The following is a 19,624-nucleotide window of genomic DNA, read 5'->3' as shown; positions in this document are numbered from 1 at the left end:
TGTCCTGTTCACATCAATACAGTGGATAGATCAGGTTTGTTTCAGTCATTCATTATAACTTTTTCAAAATTTGAATGTGACAACATTATCGTAGGCACGCTCATTGCTATTTTTCTTTGTAAGAACTTGACTATGGCAGTTTGATCCCTGGCCTCTCCATGTGCCGAAGAGTCCTTGGGCAAGACACTGAACCCAAAGTTAATGTCTACAGGCCTCCTCAGTGGAAAGTGCAGCAGGTTCTGTCCTCTGTTTGAGTATATACAGCCTGCATTCGGGCGCAATATTGGGTCACTGGCGAGCCAAGCAGTCGAAACCTTTGATCTCACTGGCAGTAATAGGTCACCAACATTTTGGAATCACTGTCATTTTAGATATTGTACAATGGAAGAATATAGGCTGGAAGAGTGAAAATACATTTCAAGATCTTTGAAATATATTCATAAGACATAAGAAAATAGCAAAAACAACTAATAAACTGGTTCAAATGTATCTTAAAAACCATGTGCGTTCTTACATTGACACTGAAACAGTTACCAACTGCTGTGATGCGCATTAGAAGGGAGATCCCTTCCTAATGTGATGGAGGAGAAAATCCTTAGTCCTCATTAGGCTGTTTTCCACTGCAGGAATTCGGGGCAGGACAGGGTGGTGTGAACATTTACAGCTGCAGACCTTTTAACCCTCCCGTTTGATTTCCATTGTAGTGTAGAAGCCACCAGCTCTGACCACAACAATAACTCTGAGTGTGGCAACGCAACAAGAAATAGTAGTTACCGAACATACCTCCAGTTTTATACAACATGGGAAACAATGGAGATTTGTTATGTGCAAATGAGCTTTACATTGTTGATGATAGTGTTACAAAGAGGAGACTGCCACTTAACAACATTGAGAGTAAAGAAAAATGGCACTTGTTGTCCTCTCCAATTCTAACCAATCAGCATCAAGCCCCAATGGCCCACAAGTTCCAGCAGCAGAAAACAGCTCACTGTGAGCAACAAAAAATAAATAAATAAATAAATCACAGTCTAAGGTTCACTTGAAGCTAATAGCAACCTTTAGCAGATACAGCAATTCAGAGACAGGGAATCACATTGAAAGTTACTGTCTTTTTAGTGCAAAACACTTTGTTAATGGATCAGGAAGATAATGCTGCTGAGATGACACAGAAAAGGGCAATTTTGCAAGAAAATGTTTGAATATTAAGCAGAAACTAGTTGGTGTGAAGGCTCATATTGCATGTTGGAATGTAGATTTTGATGACTTTTATTGAAGATATTTTGTCCATAAGCTAGTTTGTCATTAATGCAAATGTAAATTAGTTGTTTGTAATAAAGGATGAATGTATATTGAAATAGTTTTTGACCTGCAACAGATTTAGAACTACTGAACTTTAGTACTAACTAACATCAGGAGCTTCAGTCTAAAGCTATCAGTATCGGCCTTCAAATACCCATCTTGTTCAAAGCCTGGTCTGATAAACCTCAAGCTCTTCCTAACCTTCTGCCAAGCTCTTATCATCCAGAAAAGTTACAGCAGTCAAAACCTTTGATCTGCCTGGCTCACTGGCTATCAGGGAGCAGACTACTGTGTGTGTTTGTATATGTGAATATGCCCTGAGGCCTGGCCAATCTCAGCTCTGCTGCAGCCCAGTGACAGGTGCTAATGCTGGGGCGAGAGGTTGCACGGGCCTCCATGCTCCCTACTGTGATAACATAGGCCGACCTCCAAAAGTATACAATCACACACTCACTCTCACACACATCGTGGCTTAGCTTCCTGATAACTTCACTTCAGAAGGAGCCTCTGTGTGTCTCTGTGTGTGTGTGTGTGTGTGTGTGTGTGTGTGTGTGTGTGTGTGTGTGTGTGTGTGTGTGTGTGTGTGTGTGTGTGTAGGTGTGTGTGTGTGTGTGTGGGTGTGAGGATTCCCTTTTAGTGCCAGTAGGCCTTCCTTCAAAGCCTTCCATGGGAGCCTGTTAGATATATCTGTGTCTGTGTGTGTATTTACGTCAAAAAACAACCCTGCATTTTGCCTTCGAGGTGAAATGATGTTATGTCTTACACACTGGCTGATTTAATACTGGATAACGGGAATATGAGTGTGTGTCTTTGTAAACACTGAATTGAATTTTGTAGCTGTAAAGGCCCATCTGGACAAGACAGCTTAGTGTTGCAGAATGAAGTGTGGCTCATTGCTTATAGAGGTACAACCGACTAAAACCTCCAGCTGAGGTTTTACATGCCTGAGTATTTTTATCAACCTTCTCAGAGAAGTTTACATAAGTCCTAGTGTGGCAGACTTGTGGGTAGATGGTAAGGTTTTCAGCACATTATACTCAGACCTTCATGGCGTTCATGATGACATTGTGATGCTCATTTTAATAATTTTGGACAGTGAATTTAATTCAGTGTCACAAATTACAGCATCATCAGATGAATAAATAAATGGTCCTGTTTATCCCTGATGGTTCAGCCAAAAAAAGTAAATACTTCAGTGTGCTGGTCTTCTCTGCCTTGTCTTTCGTATTTACCACACATCCTCTAGATGTGTCCATCATACCTTCTCTACTTCCAGCATGTGTTTATAAGATGAATTTTACTTAATTTTACTTCAATTCAAAAAGACAGCTAAAATATATCCTAGTGTTCTGACTGTAGTTGTGAGAGACAACAACGATGGGAGCGTTCAACACATGTAAGTGCATTGCTTTGAAAAACTAGAATCACAATATGAAGTGTTGCATCGAAAGCATTATGAAGATGGCCTAGGCAGCTTCATATGTGGGATGAACCAGATGTCACTGAAGAGCCTTGCCTTACAGTTTGTATCTTCCTTAGCAACAGCTCAAAGCCTATCATCCAATCTCCAAACAATCCTACAAGAAAACAAGTGAAGTTAAATATAACATGAAAAGCACTCAGACAGCACAATACTCGGCCAAGGATGCTGAGTTGTTGTATGATTCCCAGCGGAGGAAATCTTTAAAAAATTTGTGGTCTGCAGCGATGGATTTGTAGTAGGATCACAATCATGTGATATTGAGCAGGCAGCTGACATTGTGCTCACTTGTTTTCATAGTTACAGTGACGCTGGGACACTATCTCGCAATGATACAGAAATCTTTAACAAATCAATGGATCCAGGCTATAAGCCACATCACTGACAAAATCTAATCACTTGGTGCTTGTGTCATTTCTGACCGTCCCTGAAAATTTCATTCAAATCCATCTGTCTGTTTTTGAGTAATGTTTCAAACAGACAGACAGACAGACTGCATTCCTTGGCGGGGAAATAAGTCCTAGAGGGACGGTGTGAATGAACCCGATTACAAAGACACAGTAATACTAGTAAAGGAAAAAAGAAATAAATCGATACACTTCAACATGTTGTCCTAAATCAGATACAGGTCTGACTTTTTGGAACACAACCTCAGTCCAAACAGTAACATCATAATTCATGCTCATGTTATCATCAACATAATTCTGCACTGGCAGGAGTCACTCTGTGAATGAAAACATGGAGGACAGTTGTGATGAGGCACAGTGAGGTGTCAGGCATCCTAAGAATTTGCTGTGACACTTCTGTACTGGCAAAACCAGTTGACCAGTCTGTGTTTAAAGGCATATCAAAACAAATAGCAAAACACAAACTATAGGAGACAGAAGACACAAAGTTATTGACATTCAGTGGCAGAATTAAAATGTATGAAGTCTGAAGGACAAGAATATAGACAGGAGGTTCTCAGTGCATCATGGGAAGCCCCCAGCAGCCTAGGCCTATAGCAGCATGACTAAGGGATGTTGAGGGTCACCTGAAATGACCCTGAGTCCAACAGGGAGCTGGTTCTACAGGAGAGGAACCCTGAGTCAGTATCTGAGAGCTGAATATTCTATTGGGATAATATGGTACAAGAAAGTCTTTAACATAAGGTGGTGCTTTGTTATTTAGAGCTAGATTATAAATGTTACTCTCAATTTTACGTAGAGCCAATGAAGATAAGCTAATACAGAAGTAGTTTTAACTCTCCAGTAAGTTCTTGTTAGTACTGTGGCTGCAGTGTTTTGAATTAACTGGAGGCTTTTTCTTTAAGTTATTTTTTTGACCTTTTAGGTTTTATTACATAGGACAGTGGAGGGAGAAAAACAGGAAACGTGGGGAGAAGAACCTACAGCAAAGGGCTATGGGCTGGATTTGAACCCATGACCACTGCGTCAGGGAATCTAGCCCCTGTGTGTGTGTCACCCACTCAACCTGTTGAGCTACCAGGGTACCCAACTTGAGGTTTTTGTGAACGCTGTTGAGTTTATTTGTAATTTCCAGGAGACTGGGTTGCCTCCTGATATAGCAGATATTGCCATGTATGCTCAATCAGCTTAGGTAAAGAACATTAGCAACATAGCTAACATAATGTTTCACAGGTTTCCAGCTGACTAACTCCACTATGAGGACAGGACCTTTGAGATGCTGCATGCACTCACTGCACTGAGTGGCTATTTGTCAAGAAATAGCTAGGGGGCATAACTGCTATGCTGGCAGTTTCACTATTTGCTAGTCTTGCTGTGCTGACCTTGGCTAAATATGTCCCAATACAACCTCTTTACTACCCATTGTAAATTTCACAAAACCTTTCAGTCTTCCTTTCATGTTTGATTCACTGCTCATGCAGGATTTCCCACCAGTCAACACTAACAGTCAAAATGATACTGTGGAGATGATGTGCTTGTTTGATTCAATGATTTCCTGTGCACTGCAGTCTATGCTTCTGTATTTCCTGGGTGTCACAAAGAGAGATGCAGATATCCAGAGTTGAAGGGATGATGATGATAGGACTTTTTTTGTAGCATTGTTTTTCAACATGCTGAGCCACAGGAGCACCTTCCTAACACCACTGCTAAACTGTCCTTTATCACCTCTCAGAGCTTGCAGGCACTGTGACCCAGTCAAATGAACACACTAATAGAATAAACCAGTTGTTTTAGTGTCTGCATGCCTGCTTGCCCGGCTGCGTGGTGTGTCACACACAAGCACACACACAGAAGCAGGTTGCAGACTCTCTGGCTCCAAAGTGCGAGATCTCTCTGATTACAGAAAATATGGCAGACAGAAAGGAGAAGAGATTAAGGTGCAGTGTAGGTCTGTGTGGATTTGGCTTGACAGGCATGAAGATTGTGTTGTGCTTACAAGTTGTTTGTTAGGTGTGTGAGATTCTGACGCCAGCGCAGCTAATTTGTTGGACTCCAGTGGAACTAGTTAAGTAAATTCATATATGTAGGGGGGAAATGCTTGGCCAGTATATTCAAAAAAAACTTGAAAATGGTAATATCTATTGAAAATTATTTTAAAGAAGAAAGATGGTTTTGAAGAAGGTCTTGCATGATAGCTGTAAGTTTGAAAATTATTTTCTAAAATCAATAAATAATAAAATAAAAGTACTTTCAATTTCAATAAAAATGAAAACATAAACTGTTCAGCATATTAGCATATACAGCAAAGGAGCCTTAATTAGTGACATACATGCTGTTACTGCAGCCTGATCTGAAGACATGGGTGTCTTTTCTTCTCTTCTAATACATATACGGGAGTTATTCTTCTGCTGTAAGGCTTTCATATATTTACTAAAATATTCTATTGACGCTCAGACTTAATAATTCATTTTTGTTGCACTTTGATTCTTGCTTTAATTAGTGATGTTTTTGCATAAAATAACTGCACTGATGTTTTTACTTCATGGTGGACCTTGACTAAAATAAGTAAAACATGTTAAGCATGTCTGGCAGATGAACACTACAGTATAATATATGGTATTCTGTCTACTGTCTGTCAGAATACAAAACTTTTTTCACAGGTAATTTTGCTGTTTAGTCATTCATAATGGTGCACACTTCTAAGGTTTCATGAGAGGAGTGTTTAAACACAGATGCAGAATAAAATTCAGCTTAAAAATGTGTGGATCTAACCCGACCCTCTCCTGCTGATCAGCTCAGGACATCCCTAAATTACATTACACAACTGGCACAGCTGTTCCTGTTCCATCTTGCTATCTATTTGGTAATGATACTAATCTTAACGACATGTGTTTGTGTGTGTGTTGCGTGTATGTTCACAGGGCCGTTTGATGGACGTGGCGTGACTATGCTGGAGGTATGTGGGAGCTGGCCGGAGAGCTTTGGCGTGCCGCGGCACATCGTTGGGTCAGCAGACGCAAGTGACGAAGGACTGCGAGAGAGACTGGCTGATGCCATGTCTGAGTCCCCCTCTAGGGATATAGTAGGCTCTGCTACAGGTCAGTAGAGGACAGACAACACAAATACTCTCTCTCTCTCTCTCTCTCTCTCTCTCTCTCTCTCTCTCTCTCTCTCTCTCTGAAACAAACACGTGCATGCACATATACAAAGCCTTTGCATGAAAAAGTGTCTACATGAACAAATATTCAATTCTTCTATTTTCTGTTTACTTTTCATCTAAGAGTTGTATTTTAGGGCAGTGGACCCTTTTGTTACCACAATGACATTGCTCTTCCTCAGGTTACTTTAACCCAACCTGGATTTGTTGTGACTTTGTTGCTTTTAAAATGACACAAAAAAGCAAATCAAATATAAGCATTTTGATTCTGAAAGAAAAAAAACGTGGAATGCACAGGGTGTCACCTGTACTCACACTCTGTTCTTACTAAAGAGATTTGTGTGAAAGAAATCAGACTTGAAACTATTCTTATAACCCCTTTCCATTAATCTCAGTCTTAGTAAGCACTCTGTTCACTTTTCCATAAGGGAGATGAATACACTGTCAATAGATTGTGTCATTTACGTATAGTTTACACAATCTAATCTTAGATATCATCATGTAGGACTGCATTTTCTTTAAAGTTTGTTTGTTTTTGATTATTTGCACTTTTAATTATGCATAACGCTTGATTGTGCATTCTCAGTAATGTGATCTGTCTTTATTGTTGTCAAGAAAACATTGTACTAAAATCCGCAATGCTTATGCTGCACAAAGTTGTATTGAGAAGATTATATTACAGTGATAAAACACTGTTCCTGAAAAAATAGCACACATTTCTCAACACACTGCACACTGTTTTCTTTATTTGAACACAATTCACAAAGCACTGCACATCTGTGTCAAAAGCGCACTTTATTGTCAAAATTTGAACTTTGTTTTCAAAATTAAGGCACACAAAGCAAAAGTAGGACACTGCACTGCTAAATACAAAACACTCCTCTGTCACTGTGTTTTCACATCAAGTGTAAAAAAAAATGATACAGTTCTCAAAAATGACAACTTAAACACAAATGCATCCTATAAATGAATCAGAGGGGTCATTGCAGTGCCTGACTGTACATTACAAAATAAAAGTAATGCTAGACAAAAAATACAGCACTGTATTGTACACAGTACAGTATGCAGATATTTACACCACGCCTGCATCAATTCTTTCAGCCTGGTCAGACCACAGGACCTCATCAACATCACAAGCTATGTTTTCTGTGGAAAGAAAGACCTAGTGTGTCTGATCCAGCCCTGACATGCATCAACAGAAACATCACCACATGCCAAGACCATTGATTGCAAGAGATTTTCCCTAAGTATGGCTGCCGCTCATATACCTTCCACCTCCATGTAGACAAGAATTCTTCTATAGGATTCAGAAAGGGAGAATATGGTGGCAGAAAAATCACAATAACTTGAGGGTTCATATTGAACCATTCCCAAATCAATAGTTTACTATGAAAACTAACATTGTCCCAGACAACAACAAAAACCGTGTATTCTTGCCAAACACCCTGCTGCACCCGTGTCAGTCAGCCCTCACCAAGTCCATCTAAGAAAGTCAACAAATGCTGGGTGTTGTATGGCCCAGAACTGCATGATGGTGAATTACTCCAAGATTGCTTATTGCAGCACAGAGGGTTACGTTGCTCCACGCTGACCTGGACGTTGACTATAGCCCGTTGTCCAATGATGTTTCTCCCTCTTCTCCTCCTCTTGGCCAGGTTGAAACCAGCCTCATCCACATAGATGTATTCATGTGTATCATCAGAATCCACCTGAAAAACTCTCTGGAACAAATGCACACAAAACAGAGAAAAAGTCAGTCATGTACACTTTCTGTAATTTTACCAGCACTTGTGAACCAGAATTATGCATTAGATTTTTTACAGTATTCTCAGAACATTTCTCACTGCTTGTATTGTTACAGTATAGACATGTCACTGAAGTGACAAACAACATTTACATACCATGTAAAGTAGTCCAGGACCAGGTGCAGGGGCAGGTCCAGGTTCTGGTTCTGGTTCTGGCCGTGGTCTGGGTCGTCGACATCCTCTTCTTCCAACATGACCTCTTGCTCCTCTGACATCCATTCTGAACAGCTAATTTTGCAGGTTTTATAGTGTGCAGTTCATTGGCAAAAGTTTTTTTCAGTTTTGACCTGTTGTGTCTTAATTGTGACAGCAGTGTTGGAACAGTGTCCCAATTCTGCTTCCTAGTGTTTACTTTTTGAAAAATGTGTGCTATGAGTGAAAAGTGTGTTCAAATGAGCAAAAAATGTGTTCAGTCTTTTGCAAAAAGAGTGCAAGAGTTTTGGAAACTGTGTGCAAACCATGAATAGTGTCCAAAATTTTGACAGCAGTGTCCTGTTTTTGAGAAATGTGTGCAGTCAGTTGGTGGCTGTGTGCAGTGAATGCAATTTAGCGTCTTATCAATTGAGAAAAACTGTAAAGTAATATGAGGCCTCAGTAGTCTGAGGTAAACCAATAAAGTAGATGTCTTGAAATACTTAATAGAATCAATATTTTTAACAAGAATTACGTTCCTGGAAACAAAAATAAAAATCCCCTTTTTTGTTTGTGTCCTCCCACCATAACTTGGCATGGAAGCACTTATTGAAACACAGAGTGGGAATTTTATACTGAAAGGACATCTACTTGATCTGGCAAACTCTGAATGTTAGCTTCAGATCAATTTTAATAAGATTTTTTACAAAACATAGATGGGGAATTTTGTCTTTCATTACATCTACTGCGAACATGTTTGGGAAAGGTCTTACGAATTGGAGGACTTAATTCAGCAGGCAGAACCTTAATCAGTATTCACATGGGCTCATGACTACTGACAAAATCATGAAGCTCTATTTTAATGGAATGGTCATCCACATCTGACGTACCAGCACAATTTGCACATTATTTTGCACATTATTTCCCCTATTTCTCTTAAATGCAACATGTGTGAGCTACTGGATACCTTGAATTTCCCTAAAGGGAAGAATAAAGTATCCATCCATCCATCTATCCATCATCTATCTATCTATCTATCTATCTATCTATCTATCTATCTATCTATCTGTCTGTCTGTCTGTCTGTCTGTCTGTGTGTGTCTATCTGTCTATCATATAAATTTGTGTAATGTCACAGCAAGATAATGTCTTACCTGCTTTATGAGCACTGCAGTTCTACATGTAACAGGCTTTGTAGCAGCGTGTCGTGATGCTTCCTTACACAGAGAATTAGTGATCTGGGTCACTGTTTTCTTGTTTGAAGTCATTCTAAACCTCATTATAAATGTTTCCAGTGTGGCTAAGTGTCTTGTTAGGTAGCCTGACTTCCTCACTGTGGCATTACCCAGCATCCAGTGCTGCCAGATCAAGGTCCAGTGATGGATTATCTCAACACCAGTAGGATGTTCTGGTTGTCTGTGTGCATAGTTTTTGGCATATCTGCACACGGCTTGCTTCACTTTGAGGCTCCCTGCCTTCTGCTTTCCTGCATGCAGCAGACATGCCGTTGGCCCTGACAATCCAAATGGTTAACTCGTTTAGGAAGCGGCAGTGCTCTTCGCCCCCCCACCCCCACCTCACCCCACCCCTCCACCCCCCCTAAGTGAACAAGAGCTTCTTTGATTTAAATGTGTGTGTGTGTGTGTGTGTGTGTGTGTGTGTGTGTGTGTGTGTGTGTGTGTGTGTGTGTGTGTGTGTGTGTGTGTGTGTGTGTGTGTGTGTGTGTGTATGCTCGGGGGGGGCGGCTTTCACAGAGGCAGCCATAGGGGTGGGTTGTGGTGGGGAGGTTGTTGGGGTAGGGGAGTAGGGGGGGTCACAAGGGCCTAATGGATTTAGCATCGACTATCAACCCCCCCTCCCCACCAGCCGTCCCTGGTCATATCTAGCCCAGTCCCCCACTCTCTCTCTCTCTGTTAGGACATAACCTCATTTGTAGACTCTCTCTCTCTCTCTCTCTCTTCTCATCACATCACTCTTTTTTACTGCCACCCCTCCTCATCTCCCTCTCTGTGTTTCTTCATTAGATTAGATGTTGGAGACTCCCGGACACTACTAGTCAGTTGCTTCTTGTTCTCGCCCCCCCGCCCCCCCACCACCACCACCACCAGCACATCCCCTCTCTGCCCCCCTCCACCCCTTTAATGCAACCCAAAATTCATTACTGATCACATCACATCAAAATACACCCGCGATACACAGACACGCTCTTTCCTGCGCCTTGAGCCATGCTGAAGACATCATCCACAGGGAATGTGATGGACTTGTTGGTTCCTCCATCCATTCATACAGACAGAAAGGCTTCAGTCTCTGTAGGCTAATCTAATAGCACAGCACTTCTGCGCTGTAACATATAGGAAATGTTCCTGTGTCTGCTCTAAGGAGGAGAGAGCCCTGCATAGCCAGGAGTTGTGGTTTCCTGAAAAAACAGGACCTGGTTCTGTTAGTGTCATCCATCTTGGTTACGGCATTATGAATACTCTTTGTTCAATAACCCGTTTATTGAAGAAGTGGGCCGTATTAATACTGGCTCTACATGAAGAGTTTAAAGGGTTGGTTCACCCTCTCTGAAAACAACTTTTGTTTTTTCTCACTTACTGATCCAGTCATACAGACACTTTCATCTCTCTGCCAGTACTTTACATTGGAACTACTCTCTGTCAAAGACTTTCACTTGTTCATATAAAAACTGTTCTGGAAACACACATAGATGATGGTTTGTTTTTAAATGTCACTTTTCAATGCTTGGAGCAGCAGATTAAATTCCATTGACCTGTGCTTTATTTGGGGACTTCAGGAGGTGACATCTCAGTATCACATAAGCCAATGTAGGCATTAACTTTAAAGTGTATTGAGAGAAAAAATGTTACAAATCAAGCAAGTAACATTTTACAATGTCACACAATTTCATTTCTTTATGAATTCATATAAAACTAGCTAATGAATGCTGTCTAATGAGCTTTTGTTGTTTAAAGTACTAAGAGATGCCAGTAGAAGTAACTTTTTTTCTATTTTGAGTAAACTGCCTATTGACATTTAGTGCATTTTTAGTGGAATTATTATGCACCATTTTATTTTGTCCAGTCATTGTTCAAATACTATTTTAAAGAAAACAAAACAAAACAAAAATGAATTCTAGCACAGGAAATTGCTCAATACCTTATTGGGATAAAATAATGAATTGTAACCAAAATCTTAGTAAATGTGAAAATTAATTAAATCTAAAACATCAATACACAAGAAAATATAAAGCGAGTTTTTTTATCATTGCAGAAAAAATGGACAGATTAAAAAAATGGAATTGATATGAAAAAGGCACAAAATTTTACACACAGCAATATAAATAATACAAATAAAATGTAGTGAGAGTAAAATAGCCACAAATAAATAATAAAAATGACTGAAAAAAGTGAAAATCCAACTAGCATTTTAGAATGTAACATATCCAAAAACTGGTTTTGCTCTTATTGACTTAAAAAAAGTCTTTATACTTTTTAAATGGAACTTTTTTGCATGAATTTGGGGCACTGCAAGTAGACATAAATGTGTCAAATCAAATAAAGGCCAAGTCAAATGCTGAAGGCATAGATGTACTGTAAGAGGAGACATGTCCATTTGAGTTGAGGGCTCTGGTTCAGCCACACACAATTATGGAACCTCTTTATTTAGGGGATGGTTCTTCAAGTATTTGATATGGTTCTTGAAAGTTCCAGGGATTTTTCATTTTTATTGAAGTTCTTTGGTTTGGTGGCAGATAATAACTTGAAATTAGAGCTGCAACTAATGATGATTTCATTATCGATTCACCAGTTATTTGAATAATTGTTTGGTCATCACAGTTTACCAAATCCCAAGCTGGTATCTTGTAATATGTTGTTCTGTCTGACCAACAGTCCAGAACCCAAAATATTAAATGTGTTATAATGGAAAATGCTGCAAATGCTGCAAATTCTTGCATTTGACTTTAAACTATGATTATGTTTTGGTTTTTTTTTAATAGAACCAGGTGAATCCACAAAGAACTATTTTGAAAATAGTTCCTTAAAGAACCTGTTTTTACTGAAGTTCTTTGGTTTTTGATCATTATTTAAGGCACCTTTAGAGGACCATGTGAAAAAAATGGCTCTCAAAAAAACCTTCTGCTAAAAGGCTTAAAACATTTTTAGTTCCAGTTTGCATCTTGATTTTTATGGGTGTAATTTATCAAACAAAACTGAATGCACCCATGTTAAAATGTTACCACTGATGCAAACCACATCACATCCTAGCCTTGTGTATACAAGAGCTCCAGATATGGATGAATAAATGAAACATGCAGGGATGTGGAGCACCAGGCATTTTATTCTTTGTAGGATTTTTACCCAAGCATTGCAAGTGATGTTAAAAAAAAAAAAAACATCTTCTCAGCCCAGAATCTGAAGACCTGATTTTCTGTGGCTTTCTGTTGGAACAAGGTGAGTCAGCATGTCATTGCTGACCACATATGATCCACATGACACGTTTTTTTTTTTTTTTTCCAATTAGTTATTTACAGCTGGTGGGATTTCCATGTTAATATATGTGCACTTAAAATGTTTCCATTGTGAATCTAACTGCATACCGTGTGTGTCAAGGCTCCGTGTGTGTGTGTTTGTGTGTGTGTGTTTGTGTTTGTGTGTCTTCAGACTTAGATGGGCAGAGGCAGATGGTATCTTGCTCAGTGTCTCCGTTGGCTGGGAGCTGTGGCCCCAGCGCTTAGACGCACACAACAGCTAGCTTAGACCTTGAACCTGATTGCAAACATGCAGGCATAGACACACACACATCTAAGTCTGAAGACATACACACACACACACACACACTCTTACCTCACCTATACACACAATCCCCTCATCTATTTCTCTGTCATGTTTCCATGCAACTGCTGAGTGAATTCTGTGCAAACTTTTCAAACTTTTATAAACAATTAGTTCCAGCTCAGTCGATGTCATTATTTATGCACAGCTATTTATCACAGCTCTGTTTTCATCTACACAGTTTGTAATATGATAATTTACTAAAAATAGATTTAGATGGAAACAAAGCAACAAACAAGACATTTTTCCATCTTAATGTGTCTCCTCACATATACTCAGAGGATCTCAGAGCTGGAATGCTTGCTGATGTAACAAATCACCGTCTCTCTGACATTCTCCTGCAGCACACACACACACAGACACACACACACACACACACACACACACACACACACACACACACACACACACACACACACACACTCTTTCGCAGATTCACAGGGAAAACAAAGCCTCCAGTCAGGGTAATGGGGCTCTCACGCTAAGGCCGAGACCAAGCGTCGCCAGCTCAGAGGGCAGGTGACACTCAGATAGTGGGATGGACGGATGGACAGAGGGGGAGAGAACAGCAGATGAAGAAGAGGAGTGGAGAGAGTGGGTCCCTGACAACTAAAACACACTGTGGCTGAAATTAGATTTGGCTCCAATGATATAATGTTGCTAACTAGATTTGGCTTATTGGTGCCTGCCCAACATAAATTCCATTGAAGCCATATGGAGAGTGGACGACTGCTCAATGCGACCTGCTGTATCTCAGCTGAGAGCAGCTCCAGCGCAGGAACAATGGCACTTTTTATGTCCGTATGCTCGCATCATTTCATTCACAACATACAATATTTTTAAGTGGTGGAGTGTTTTTATTTTGTCTCCGTCTTTGGTGCTGAGTGCTCATAGCTGTGCTGTCACTTACTGTGCATCAGAGGAGCTTTCCAAGGAAAAAGATACCAGACACCATTTGTTTATAGAAGGAAACGTAAACGGTCCCTTGAAAGGTTAAATCACTGTGGTGTTATGTCAATTAGCCACAGAAAACAGCTTAATGGAGGTTATTGTTTCCACTGTGCATCTCAGACCTACTGGACCATCTGTGTAGGTCATCATTTCAACAGTATGGGATCATGGTTGTTAATATGAAAAGTTTCTACAGTATTTAAGTTTTTTGGTCCGAAAGTTCTGCATACATACAAAGCATGAGCTTCTCTTTGTGATTACATTTTTCCTTGCTTACATAGAGTTCTGTTTAGAGTGGCAGTGACTGATTGGTATTTCAAGCTCAGTACCAGTGATTTTTGGTCAGAACTTGTCATCAGCTCATATTTAAAACCAGCGTTTGCCATTTCCAAACCACAAAAGTCACAAAAATGTTCAAGTTCAATGTAGGTTCAAATGCAGAACTGTGCATAGATTGTGTACCAAAGAGAAAAGCAATGTGTAAATACAGTGTAAAATGAACACAATATACACACATCACAGAAAGCTGTCAGATCAATTTCAGTTCATTCTGGTGCCAGTATATGGAAGATGCTTTGGCAAATCTTTTTCTTATTTTTTTCTTTTTTAAAAAAAGCTATTATTGGACTAAAGCAAAAACTATGTCTTGCATCAACCTTGTAAAACCAATGGTCAGAATAAGCTCCTGGGGGCCTTCATTTATCCCAGCTACACATAGAATTTGAGCTTTCTTTTGTTTTTTGTTAGTTTTCTTTATGTTATGTCAATAATCTTCTTGTAGCAGCTTCTCTAATGGTAACATATGCTAGTTCAGTTACTTTTCTATAATAGTAAGCTTTTTAAGATGTAATACAGGGCTTTTTTTCTTACTGCTTTACTCTATTGAATGAATGAATGAATGAATGAATGTTTTTATTTTGGACATGTGAGGGGAAAAAAAGCCACAAAAACAAAGCAAAATATTCAAAACAATAACAAAACAAGATAGAATACAACAAAATAAACAAAGAAACAAAAGAAAACAAAGCAAGAAGTAATAACCCAACATATCCAAAAAGGAACAGGATGAAGCATAATTTTATTTCCTCTTACCTCTTCTCCATCTTGAACATCAGTCACTCAGTATCCCACTCCCATAGTTATGTATGTACATATGTACAAACCAAATAGAAAATAGATAATATCAATAAACAAATATTAAATAATCAGTGATATACCTGCTCCTCCTCCCTGTATGATCAGTTAATCAGTTATTAAAAAGAAGCACTACCAGACCTAATGAATATAATTATATAATTTATATATATATATTATATATAATTATAGTTATTTTGATCCTTTTTTTTTAAGCTCTCCTATTCTACACTAATACAACCTTATCTAAAGTTTTCTGTGTGTTAATTACTTAGAAAACTGAGGCAATATGATAAAACACAACAAAATGAGCTCAGTACAACCTAAAGCAATTTCTGTGTTAAACTGAGATTTCATACAAACAGCTACAGGACAAGGCTGCAAGATGGAGGCTAAAGTACAGGGTCCTCTGTCCTCTGGTGCAAATTTCTGCTGTAAGTGCAAATAATTAAATGATGTAGACCCAAACAATATGGAGTAACCCTGTGGCTTTTAGGGGCCCTGGGCACCTTCCCATTTTGCCCAGCCAGTAATCCAATCTGAGTAAAGCCCACAGCCGCCATACATGAGGTAATTGTTCCGTCATACCTGCTTAGCTGTTCTATCTGCATGGGCCATGATCTGACTACTTCTGCAGCTACAAAACGAAATGACAATGCTAATAATGGGAAATGATAGTTGAAGGCTCCCACTAAAAATTTTTGTAGATGCTATTTTTAAAGCTTTAAATATCACAAATGTATGTTTAATGATTAGAGGTAAGGCAGCATTTCTCTAGCAGGTTTTTTTGTTTTGTTTTGTGTAAATTCTATTGATGCAGAACAGAGTTCCATCCTCTCAACTTTAAACTCTACTTTACCTAATGGTTCTTAACCCACTAAACCCCAAACCCACCAGCTGGTGTGAAGTTACATTTTCTTTAAAAATATCACCAGAGTTACACCATTTATCAAAGTAAGCAACTGTGAAAACAAAAAGAATCATCAGATTTTTAACTTTAAAACAGTCCTCAAACATATCACGTGAGGCATGTAGTTTCATCACTATACTTGTCTCATTAAAAACTGCAAAAACACAGAGCAGATGGGAGCAGGCAAGAGAGATTGAGAGGAAAATATAACACACTGAATCAATAAAATGAATGCAGCATGGCTGAAACCAGCAGACAGAGGAGCAAGTACTTAGAAAGTTGTTGAAAGATACATTCAGCATTGTTAAATATGTTTTTTAGAGTTGATATGGACAACACCGCTGAGTTCACAGATGTTGTAAAAATGTAAATAGGCCTTGTCACATAGCCAGTCTGTAGTACATGAGACCTCAGTGTTGTCCAGCATTGGTAAAACCTGTGGGCACTTGGAAAAATGTGTTATGTCCAAGTTATTTTTCGTTTTGGTACATTAAGCCATCAAAGAAACTCAAGTTTTTTTTTCGGTTTTAAGGCAACTGAATTAGCTCTCTCCTTATTTCATCTATTTATTTTATACTGATTTCCAAAATGTGTGTGTTTCCTGAATAAAAGGATGTTTGTGAGATTTGTTTGAATTTCAGGTTGCATGAAAACATCTTGATGTCATGTTAAGCTTGGAGAAACCCATATCCACACTGATGTTAATCAGAAATCTATGTCCTTTTCTGATTCCCTGTATCAACACAACTCAAAGAGTAAAGATGGATCATGGTTAACAGCCATGTATTCTGCACCTACATTTGTTTTTTTATGTTACTGTGCTGCAACGTGTGTGTTGAGTTTAGCTGGTTTGATTGATGAAGTAAAGGTGCAGGGGACCACCCACATCCACTGGCTCATATGCAGCTCTGTTTGTTGGATCCAGCTCAAAGAAACTAGGACTAATCACAATAATAATAATAATAATAGTGGTAGTAATAATAGCAGGACTCAGCTGGTTCTCTCACCCCTTGACGCAACACAAATATTTAGGGGTGCTTCATCAGCACAGAAAGGCTGAGAGTATTTCCTTTTGTGTGTGCACAAAAGTTTGGACACGTGCTGTTTTTACTCATTCCTGCTGTTTTTTATGTTTTTGTATCTTGTGCATGTGTGTGTCTGTGGATGGATATGAAGGCTTACTGTATGCTTCTGGAACATATATCCACACAGATACAGTCCACCTGTGTGTGCATGGATACATACATGTGTTTATTAACTAACCACTTCATGTGTGTGTGTGTGTGTGTGTGTGTGTGTGTGTGTGTGTGTGTGTGTGTGTGTGTGTGTGTGTGTGTGTGTGTGTGCAATCAGGTTCAAGTTCTTATTATTTATGAGCTTGTGGGCGGTGGTCCAACCAGCCACCCTGAGTTAATAATGGTAATTTGCAGTTGGAGCCTTGACTGTAGGCTCCTGGCTTGGTGACACCCTGTATGTAGGCTTTGGGAGAGTTCCACTGCACTTCTGATGTTATCGCTTCAGAGTAAACATTAGCTCTGTGGCCATATGCTGCTACATATGTGTGTGCAAAATCTTTCTAAGATAAAGAAAGCTTGAAATAGGAAATATCTGTTGATGTAAGACTGAGGGTTTCCTCCCTCAGAAATTGCGTCCATGTATTTGTGAACATATGTAAGCGTGTTGGTTTTTGCCTATAGCTATCTTAAAGAGGCAGCACAATGCTGCTTATCTCTCTCACCCCATTTTCCAATCAATATTAAACTAGACAGTATTGCGCATTAATAGCATACTATTTTTCCATTTGGACCAAGTGTTCTTTTCCATTTGATGAATGTGCACTGTATATTACAAGAACCTATCAAATATAATCCTTTATTGTTTTAATGCCACTGGCAACTGCTAAGAGCCTGTAATCTACCATATGCATCTAACTGTTGGACTGCTGACTGGAAAAATGCAATACATTACTCATTACTGTTACTCATTTCTAAAGCACCATAATTGCCTTAGTTATTTGTCCCTGTGGGCAGTAATTGGTTCATCTACTCATTATTTTTCTGTTGAATGTCCACATTTTGGGCTTGTCTTCAAAACAACTTGGAGAATTTCTTTCTGTTATACCGTACATTGGAGTAAGTCATCTAAAAATTGGTGCTGATATCGTTTCAGTTAAAATTATGAGCTCTTCCACCCCAAAGGACAACATCTGCACCATTTCTAATCAGAGAAATGGGAATAACCCATGAAATTACATTTCTGTCAGTTCTTAGTCATGTTAGTAGTTTTATTGAGTCCATAAAATTCATAATTGTTCATCAGCATAAACGAAAGACAATAAAATACAAGAGTCCATAATAAACGTAGTGAATAGGTCTGATACCGGTAAATTATATGAATCAACATAAGAACTAAGTAAAACTTGCCTTAGAAGATCATTTTTATAATTTCATGTGAAGATATCTACAGATTGAGATGCTCTGAATACATCTGGAAAGCTGTTCCATAGTCGAAGGCTGCTGACACAGAATGCTGCATATCTGTACGTCTTCCTTGTACTCTGAGGAACATTGAAGGGACCAGAGTTATAGGATCTTTGGGATTCAGAAGACGCATATCTAACCCACATATCAGATGAACAGTCAGGAGCTACTCCATTAAGGGATTTAAAAGCTAAAAGCAATATGAAGAGCCATTAAAATAAGAGTAATAGACTTTTCTATTCGCTTATGACAAATAGAATTTGAGATCACTTTCAAAGCTTCCCTCTGCTGTTATTTTCTTGCACTGATGTAGACGTGCAAATTGTGCCGCTCTTCAATGCCTCACATCTCAGAGTGCCTCATACCTAAGCCTACATTCAGCATACATTATACTCCTGGTTGAATGTCGTGCTGTTTAGGTGTTTGTAACGCTGCTTTAGGTGTGGGTAATGTTGTTTAAGCTGTGCGTCACTCTGTTGTAGGTGTGCATAATTATACTGTTGGCCCTCGTAGTAGACACACACCACATATGACTTGAAGTATGAAAAACTGACACATATCCTTTTGCACCTTTAATATTTTAAAGTTATTGCACATCAGACTGTATTTGTATGAAACTGTTCCATGTATTTCTATCAAAGCTGGAACAGACTCAAATTGATACATAACAGCGACCGAGGCCTTGTACACCAAGTTTGCATATAACCTCACACTCGTCATGACATCCATTGTGCTACTGAAAAATAATGTGACACAGAAACAGGCAAGGCCTTTGTTTTTCATATAATTGCCACTTACCAGTAAAAGTCCAAGCTTATTGTGCTCCTATTTTGGGGAGCACACATTTTAAATGTAGACTTTATGTTGGCAGCATCTATCTTCCAAATTAACATTAGCCTACTTCTTCAACAAGAGGTAAAAAAACTAAGCCTAATAACTTTTCCAAATTTTGCTATTGATGTCAAACCACAGCTGACAGCTGTACATCAGTCAAGTGGTTGTTTGAAAAATAATGCACATTCTGCAGCCAATATGTGT

The 19,624-nt window shown here is 39.0% G+C and overlaps 1 protein-coding gene across 2 annotated transcripts in view; it reads left to right on the top strand.

Annotated features, from left to right (window-relative positions):
• Positions 1-19,624, top strand: part of bcas3 (BCAS3 microtubule associated cell migration factor) — a 398,522-nt gene that overhangs the window by 352,710 nt on the left and 26,188 nt on the right. For both annotated transcript variants that reach the window (XM_055011827.1, XM_055011829.1), the window contains one exon: positions 6,108-6,284. In XM_055011827.1, the coding sequence (XP_054867802.1) occupies positions 6,108-6,284 (177 nt within the window). The remainder of the gene's footprint in view (positions 1-6,107; positions 6,285-19,624) is intronic.

Source organism: Amphiprion ocellaris, chromosome 7 (genome assembly GCF_022539595.1).
Source record: "Amphiprion ocellaris isolate individual 3 ecotype Okinawa chromosome 7, ASM2253959v1, whole genome shotgun sequence".
Classification (NCBI taxonomy): Eukaryota; Metazoa; Chordata; class Actinopteri; family Pomacentridae; genus Amphiprion; species Amphiprion ocellaris.
Note: the sequence above shows the minus strand (reverse complement) of the source record. Positions and strands in the feature narration are given on the sequence as shown.